Source organism: Drosophila guanche, unplaced genomic scaffold (assembly GCF_900245975.1).
Source record: "Drosophila guanche unplaced genomic scaffold, DGUA_6, whole genome shotgun sequence".
Taxonomy (NCBI): Eukaryota; Metazoa; Arthropoda; class Insecta; order Diptera; family Drosophilidae; genus Drosophila; species Drosophila guanche.
In genome coordinates, this window is record NW_022996073.1 from 1 (window position 1) to 8,745 (window position 8,745).

The 8,745-nt window shown below is 48.6% G+C and overlaps 1 protein-coding gene across 1 annotated transcript; it reads left to right on the forward strand.

Annotated features, from left to right (window-relative positions):
• The first annotated feature begins 1,275 nt into the window (after positions 1–1,275).
• On the forward strand, positions 1,276–3,606 carry LOC117591636 (mediator of RNA polymerase II transcription subunit 15-like). The gene is made up of 3 exons (XM_034284961.1): positions 1,276–1,311; positions 2,281–2,822; positions 3,228–3,606. The coding sequence occupies exons 1-3, from the start codon at positions 1,276–1,278 to the stop codon at positions 3,604–3,606; spliced, it is 957 nt and encodes a 318-aa protein (XP_034140852.1).
• The last annotated feature ends 5,139 nt before the right edge of the window (positions 3,607–8,745 follow it).

Below are 8,745 nucleotides of genomic sequence, written 5' to 3' on the forward strand. Positions count from 1 at the left end.
TGTCTTCTGTTATATATTTATAGACTACATGTGTATACATATGTGGTTTGTACGTATATGACTTAAGTTCGCGACGCCAACTAATTTATGTAATATGCTTTGTAAAGTATAAATAAATAAAAAATGGTTCGTGCGATTATTCACTTCCCAGCCCTGGGCTTGTCAGCCCTGGTGTGTTGGAAGTGAACTCAGCACGCACGAACTTAGTTGTCAGTTCCACTGGAGCTGGAAAGATAAAATGGAAGGCCCGAACTGCAGCTTCGTGTGCAGCAACAGCAACAGCAACAGCAGCAACAGCAACAGCGGCCCTCCAGAGAGACAGCGAACGGAAGAGAGCCGACATCGAACCAAAATGTTGGTTCGAACTCGGTTCGATCGCCGCTCGGGACGCCAGAGCCAGCAAGAGCAGCAGCGGCTGTAACAGCAACAGCAGCTGCAGCGCCGCCCGCCAATACGACAGCGACGCAGCAGCCGTTAACAGCAGCAGCCAGACAAAGTCTGTTAACTGCTCTGTTATCCGGCCCGCCTGATCAGCAGCAGCAGCAGCAGCAGCAGACAACAGCAGCGGCAGCCCAAGCTGCAGTGAAGCCAGCCAAAATCACCACCACTACAGCGACAACAGCAACAACAAGAGCAGCCAACTCGGACCAGCCATCCACCTCTGCGGCAGCGGCCGCCAAGCGAGCCGCCCGCTCCCCACTAAAGCGCGCCCATGCTGACGTCGACGAAGAAGAGGAAGATGATGACGACGAATACGACGAGCATGGCGACGCCATGGCCGTGGACAGAGACGGCGACGATGACGACGCCAATAACGCCTTGGCTAAACGACGGCCACGCCAGCAGCTGTTCCTACAGCATCAATACCAGGCAAGAACAAAAATGCAGCCAATGCCCAATAATGCCCCTGTTCCTGCCCCCCTAAATGCCCCTGCTTCTGCCCCCTCAAATGCCCCTGCCTCTGCTCCAACTTTAGCTACAGGTGCCCAATTAATTCGCCCACACACCCCCGCAAATGCAGCCAATTGTGGGGCGAATATTGCCAGCAGCAACAGCAAAAGTAAAAGCAAAAGCAACAACAACAACAACAACAACAGCATCAGCAGCGGAAGCAGCAACAGCAGCTACGACAGTAGAAGAAGAGGGGGTGCCCCCCTCAGCCTGCATCTGCCCTCCAGCCTTCACGTTCCCACTGCCAGGCAACTGTTGGAGATGCGGCGGCAGAACCAGCAGCTAATCCCCCCACCCATAATCCTGCCATCGGTCCCAAACATAATGCCACTGCTGGACCTGATTCGCGAGGATCCAAGGGTTAGCAACCTACACTATACGACGAAGCTCATCAGCCGAACTGGGATCCGCATCCAAGCCAAGGATATGGCCTCCAGAGACGCCATCATGGCAGTCCTGGGCGACGGACAAATTGTCGGCGGCCATTACACACACCAGCACAAACATGACCGTGGGTTTCGGGTCATAATCCGACAGCTGCACCACTCTACAAGCCCAAACACCATTAAAAACGAGCTGGAATTAAATGGTTATACGGCAAGATTTATTCGCGTCGTACGCAGCAAAAAAGATGGCCAGCCGCTCGACTCTTTCGAGGTGGAAGTGGCCCCCAAATCGGACAGCAGTCACTTGGATGTCCTCCAGCTGACCCAACTGGGCACCCAGACGGTCACAGTGGTGAGACAGGCCAAGCCAGTGGATCCTGCGCAGTGCCACAAGTGCCAAGCATTTGGTCACACCCGCACATACTGCAGACGCGCCTTTGTCTGCATGAAATGTGCGGGCGCACACATGACCATTGCATGCGCCAAGCCTCGGTCCGAGCCACCGAAATGTGCCAACTGCCAGGGCAGTCACATCAGCGCCTACAAGGGATGTCCCTCCTTCAAGGCAGCAAGGGGCCGTCTCCTGTCCCACAGGGTGACGAAGCAGGAGATGCGACGCAAGAACGCCGAGCTTGTGCATCACAAGCGGCAGCAGTGGCACCAGCACCAACTCCAGCAGCCGACAGAAGCTGCAAATCCAAGGCCACGACAGCAGCAGCAGCAGCAGCAGCAGCAGCAAGTCCAGACGCCAGCCAACCAGCGCATGCGCAATCACCAGCAGCAGCAACAGCAGCCAATCATGACGCCAGCCGACCCCAGGCTCAGACGACGACAGCAGCAGCAGCAGCAGCAGCAGCAGCAGCCATTTATGACGCCAGCCCAGACGCCACTACAGACGCCAGCTACTCCAGCTGACAGACGACAACAACGCCATCTGCATCAGCAGCAGCAGCTACATCGGACGCAGCGCCAGGGCAGGCAACAACTACAGCAGCAGCAGCAGCAGCAGCAGCAGCAGGCCGCCAATCCAAGCTCCAGACGCCAGACACAGCGACAACAACGCAACGCCGAGCCGATACAGACCCATGGATCATGCAGCCAGGCGTTGGGAGAGAGCATGAAAAGATTGGAGAAATTAGAGTCTCGTATGGAGGAAATATTCTCTGTACTTACCCGATTAATCCATCTGCAGACTCCGCCAGCAGAGGTAGCAACAACGCCAGCAGCCCAAACGGCAGCGCCGCCACAACCAGCTCCTCCAGCAGCAGAAACTCCAGGTCCTGCAGCGACACCGGAACCTGTGAGGGGAATGTCCTCTCCTCATCCATTACAGCGTTTCAGCACGGAAACGGTGCCGCCGCGCACCTATATCTTTGACCCGGCGCCAGAACCAGAGCCAGACAGCGACGAGATGGAAGATGACGGGGACGAAGCGTGGACAGATGACTCCTTAAATGGGGTTGAAGCGTACCGTCGGACCCTGAGGTACCATCTCGACAACCTTGTATCCTGGCAGGGATACAACTAAGGAGCCAACTGTCCCCACTCCAATTTTTGAACTGACCTGCAAAATTAAATCACAATTAAAATCCACTAAAATCACATCTAAATACACAAAACAGCAAATAAAAATAAAACACTTACCTGCAGGCGACAGGAAATCAGCAGCAACAACAGATTTTAATCCACAGCGCCAACGCAGCCACTCCAGCGAACCTGAAAATAAAAGAAATCAATTAAAACAAAACATACAAACAGCAAAATCCATCAAAAAAACTCATCTGCAGGCGGCCGGACCAGAAGCCGTTCGAATCTGGTCGAGTTTTGGACACGGGGCGCCCAAAAACTGCCACGCCCTCCGCAAATCCTCACGCCTTCACAATCTCCAAGCGGATACATATCCTTCTGGTGCAAGGAATCTGAACTGGANCAGACTCCGCCAGCAGAGGTAGCAACAACGCCAGCAGCCCAAACGGCAGCGCCGCCACAACCAGCTCCTCCAGCAGCAGAAACTCCAGGTCCTGCAGCGACACCGGAACCTGTGAGGGGAATGTCCTCTCCTCATCCATTACAGCGTTTCAGCACGGAAACGGTGCCGCCGCGCACCTATATCTTTGACCCGGCGCCAGAACCAGAGCCAGACAGCGATGAGATGGAAGATGACGGGGACGAAGCGTGGACAGATGACTCCTTAAATGGGGTTGAAGCGTACCGTCGGACCCTGAGGTACCATCTCGACAACCTTGTATCCTGGCAGGGATACAACTAAGGAGCCAACTGTCCCCACTCCAATTTTTGAACTGACCTGCAAAATTAAATCACAATTAAAATCCACTAAAATCACATCTAAATACACAAAACAGCAAATAAAAATAAAAATAAAAAACACTTACCTGCAGGCGACAGGAAAACAGCAGCAACAACAGACTTTAATCCACAGCGCCAACGCAGCCACTCCAGCGAACCTGAAAATAAAAGAAATCAATTAATACAAAACATACAAACAGCAAAATCCATCAAAAAACTCATCTGCAGGTGGCCGGACCAGAAGCCGTTCGAATCTGGCCGAGTTTTGGACACGGGGCGCCCAAAAACTGCCACGCCCTCCGCAAATCCTCACGCCTTCACAATCTCCAAGCGGATACATATCCTTCTGGTGCAAGGAATCTGAACTGGAAGCCACTAAACGATGATGCAGCCGGAGCTGATAATCTGAAAATAAAAAGAAACAATTAAAATAATAAACAAACACATAAAACAGCAAATACACACACTCACCTGCAGGCGGCCGGACCAGCAGCCGTCTGCACATGCTTGTTGCCTTAAAAATGCCACGCCCTTCACAAATCCTCACGTCGATCATCCTCTCCAACTGGAATCATTTTTCTAGTCCATGGAGTATGTCCTAGTCGAAGATTTTGCCGACTCTAACCAACGACGCAGCCGCGGCAGAGAAACCTGAAATAAAAAGAAAACCACAATTAAAATAAAATACAAAACAAACCAACAAATACAAATACCTACATGCAAGCGGCCGTCAATCAACAGCAACAGCAGCATCCAATCCTTCAGCGACGACGCAGCACCTGCAGCAAAACCTGAAATAGAATAAAAGAAAACTGATTAAATCAAAATATACAAACAATACTCCATCTAAGCACTCATCTGCAGGTTGCAGGGCCAAAAGCCGTTTGGTTACGGTCGAGTGCTGACACAGGGCGCCCAAAATGCCACGCCCTCAGCAATATTTTCGCCTTCATCCTCTCCAAGCCCAGTCGCTCCCTCCTGGTCCAAGGAAAGCCCGCTGGATGCGAGTATAGGCGGCCATTTCCTCAGCTGAGAAACCTGAAATAAAAAGAAAAAGTCAATTAATTACCAAAAAATACGCAAATAAAACAACAAAAACACATACTTACCAACCAGCAGCAGCAGCAGCAGCAACAGCACCCAATTCAACATCGAAGACGCTGCCCTGCACAGAAATCTGAAATAAAAAATGAATAAATAAAAGCAAATGCAAAAACAAATGTCAACAAATACATATTCTCACCTCCAGGCGGCCGGACCAACAGCCGTTTGACCGTGGTCTGATGCTTGACACGGGGGCGCCCAAAAATGCCACGCCCTCAGCAATTTCCACGCCTTCATCCACTCCAAGCCCAGTCGCTTCCTCCTGGTCCAAGGAAAGCCCGCTGGATGCGAGTATAGGCGGCCATTTCTTCAGCTGAGAAACCTGAAATATAAGAAAGAAATCAATTAATTACCAAAAATATATAAATAAAACAACAAAAACACATACTTACCAACCAGCAGCAGCAGCAGCAGCAACAGCACCCAATTCAACATCGAAGACGCTGCCCTGCACAGAAATCTGAAATAAAAAAAAAATGAATTAATTAAAGCAAATACAAAAACAAATGTCAACAAATACATATTCTCACCTCCAGGCGGCCGGACCAGCAGCCGCTTGACCGTGGTCTGATGTTTGACACGGGGGCGCTCAAAAAATGCCACGCCCTCAGCAATTTTTACGCCTACATCCTCTCCAAGCTTCCTCCTGGTCCAAGGAAAGCCCGCTGGATGCGAGTATAGGCGGCCATTTCTTCAGCTGTGAAAACTGAAATAAAAGAAAAGTCAATTAATTACCAAAAATATACAAACAAAAGAACAAAAACACATACTTACCAACCAGCAGCAGCAGCAGCAGCAACAGCACCCAATTCAACATCGAAGACGCTGCCCTGCACAGAAATCTGAATTAAAAAAAAATGAATAAATAAAAGCAAATGCAAAAACAAATGTCAACAAATACATATTCTCACCTTCAGGCGGCCGGACCAGCAGTCGCTTGACCGTGGTCTGATGTTTTGACATGGGGGCGCCCAAAAACACCACGCCCTCAGCAATCTTTACGCCTACATCCTCTCCAAGCCCAGTCGCTTCCTCCTGGTCCAAGGAAAGCCCGCTGGATGCGAGTATAGGCGGCCATTTCCTCAGCTGAGAAACCCGAAATAAAAAGAAAAATCAATTAAATACAAAAAATATATAAATAAAACAACAAAAACACATACTTACCAACCAGCAGCAGCAGCATCAGCAACAGCACCCAATTCAACATCGAAGACGCTGCCCTGCACAGAAATCTGAAATAAAAAATGAATAAATAAAAGCAAATACAAAAACAAACGTCAACAAATACATATTCTCACCTACAGGCGGCCGGACCAGCAGCCGCTTGACCGTGGTCTGATGTTTGACACGGGGGGCTCCCAAAATGCCACGTCCTCAGCAATATTTACGCCTATATCCATTTCAAGCCCAGTCGCTTCCTCCTGGTCCAAGGAAAGTCCGCTGGATGCGAATATAGGCGGCCATTTCTTCAGCTGAGAAACCTGAAATAAAAAGAAAAAATCAATTAAATACAAAAAAATATACAAATAAAACAACAAAAACACATACTTACCAACCAGCAGCAGCAGCAGCAGCAGCAAAAGCATCCAAATCAACACCAATGACGCAGTCCTGCAAGGAAACCTGGAACAAATAAACATAAATAAAAAGAAGATGCAAAAATCACCAAACTACAAAAAAACACGTACTTACCTGCAGGCGGCCGGACCAGCAGCCGCATGAGGTTTGTCGTGCACTGGACAAGGAGCGCGAACATGCCACGCCCTCCACGATTCGTCACGCCATCATTCTCTTCAATTCCATACACTCCTCTGGTCCATAGAGAGTGTATTTGTTGATGGCGTGGCCAGCCACTAATCGACGATGCGCCTCTGCAGAAAAACCTGAAAATAAAAGAGGAAAACAATTAAAATAAATACAATAAAATAAAACAAACACAAAACAACTACAACAATCACTCACCTGCAGGCGGCCGGACCAGAGCCGCCTAATTATGGTCGAGTGCGACAACTTTGGACAGCTTGTCCAGAGGCACGCCAATTCCGACACTCGCACACAATCACACGCCAATTCATGCACCATCCAGGCGGCCGGACCCGAGCCGCTGAGGGTGCACATGTGTGTGGCGAGTGTCTCTCTCCATCCTCCGGTGGCCGGACCAGCGCCACTGGTCAATGTCTATCTCCACCGGAATCCAACACCAGCGGCCAGAAGTCAGCAGCAGCGGCAGCGGCAACGACATCCACCACGACGACGGCGCTGAAAAATAGGGCGCGCAAATTTGCCCGCCCCAAGTAAATTAAATTAGTAGAATCATCCGCAAAATATCACAATCACTTACCTTCCATTAAAATTTGCGGGTGATTCCTTTCCATTTATGACGTCCAGGGGGGGGGGGACGGCAGAGTTGGCCGGCATGCACACAATGCTCAGATGCGCATTGTGCACAAACATATGTCTGTCTGCTATGCCGGCCGATGCTTTGTTGTTGTCCGTCTCCTCTGAAAAAAAAAATAGCAAATTAAGATAATTATAATTAGAATTATGACACATACTATAGATCTTGACCATATTGTTATTTTAAATTGTCTCACTTAATGTCATGTTAAATGTAGTTCAGTTTTATATCTGTATCGTCTTGTTCACATTCTGTTGTATGTGGTTCTGTAGTTCATTGTAGTTTCTGTAGATTATTGTTGTCCCCAATTACTGTCCGTTTTGCATGAGCTTGTACCTCCATTTCATGTACTTACCTCCTTGTGCATTCCAAGCCATGCAGTTCATTCCCCAATCTGTTGTTAATATCTAAATTTTCCACTTACCAGACAAAGTGTTTACGCTGCGCGAAACACGGCTTGTTTTCGATTGTCACTTTTGACAGTTCCCCACCCCACCACACTATATACCCTGTAAATAACCCTAAAAAGGCCCCTAAATTTCTATGTCAACTGACGAAACAACTCAAGTGTGAATATTTATATTCACACTTGCCATTTAAAACTGCCAGCAAATGTTTCGGCAAATTTGTATTGCGCGGCAATTTGCCTGCCATTGTCTGGAAAATATTAATTTCGGACTCTGGCAGGCAAATTGTCGCCAGCCGCCACGGCCTAATATGTGTGAATTTTTCATTATTATTTTTGTCCCGTATTAGTGCCAAATATGTTTCCGTGTCGTTACATATGCCAGTACCGTCCCCTCATATATTGCCCGACCCACATGCACCTACGCTGCATTCCTAGTCACCTGCCTTCAGCAGGTGGCAAGGGTAAGAAAGGGGTCGAAGGACACACGTGCCGCAAAATCGTCAATAACAAAATGTATGTTTATGTTGACTGCCTTAGGGTTTCTAGATGTAAATGTACAAATTTCTTTATGTATGCAAAGTCCCCCTACTTGACCATTCAATCCTGGGCGTTAGCCAAAGCACAAGTATATTTTTGACAAAATCACACTAATTCGTAGCATTCTTTTAGGCACTGCACACAACTGAAAACTGACTCTCACTTGTACTCTCCCCAATTACCCTGACCGACCGATCGACAGACACACGTACTGCGGGTATGCCGGGGGAGACCACACTGGAGTCGATCCCCTCGAGTAATTGCCTGTAGCAATATTGGCATCGCTCGGGGCATCGCTCTGATGAGTCGTTCTTGAGCCCCGGCAGCCAGCAGTACGTATGCAGCTCTGGCGAATAATTATATAATTATATTTTTCGTGTCCGCCCCCGCCAATAATAAGTGCAAGTCGAGCGGAATCGGAGTTGTGTGTGTGCGCGAAGAGTGTTTCTTGCGCGAATTGGTGTGATTTTTCCAAACAGCAATTAAACTAAAATTGCTTGTGCCCAATTATCTGCCCATAAACCCGACCACTTTGCATATTATATATGCGGGCAACTGCCTCTCCCAAATTTTTTGTTTGTGTGACTCTTTCCTGTGCGTTTTGACCCAATTTAAAATTCATTTTTCATGTGTGTGTAAATGTTGCAACTTGG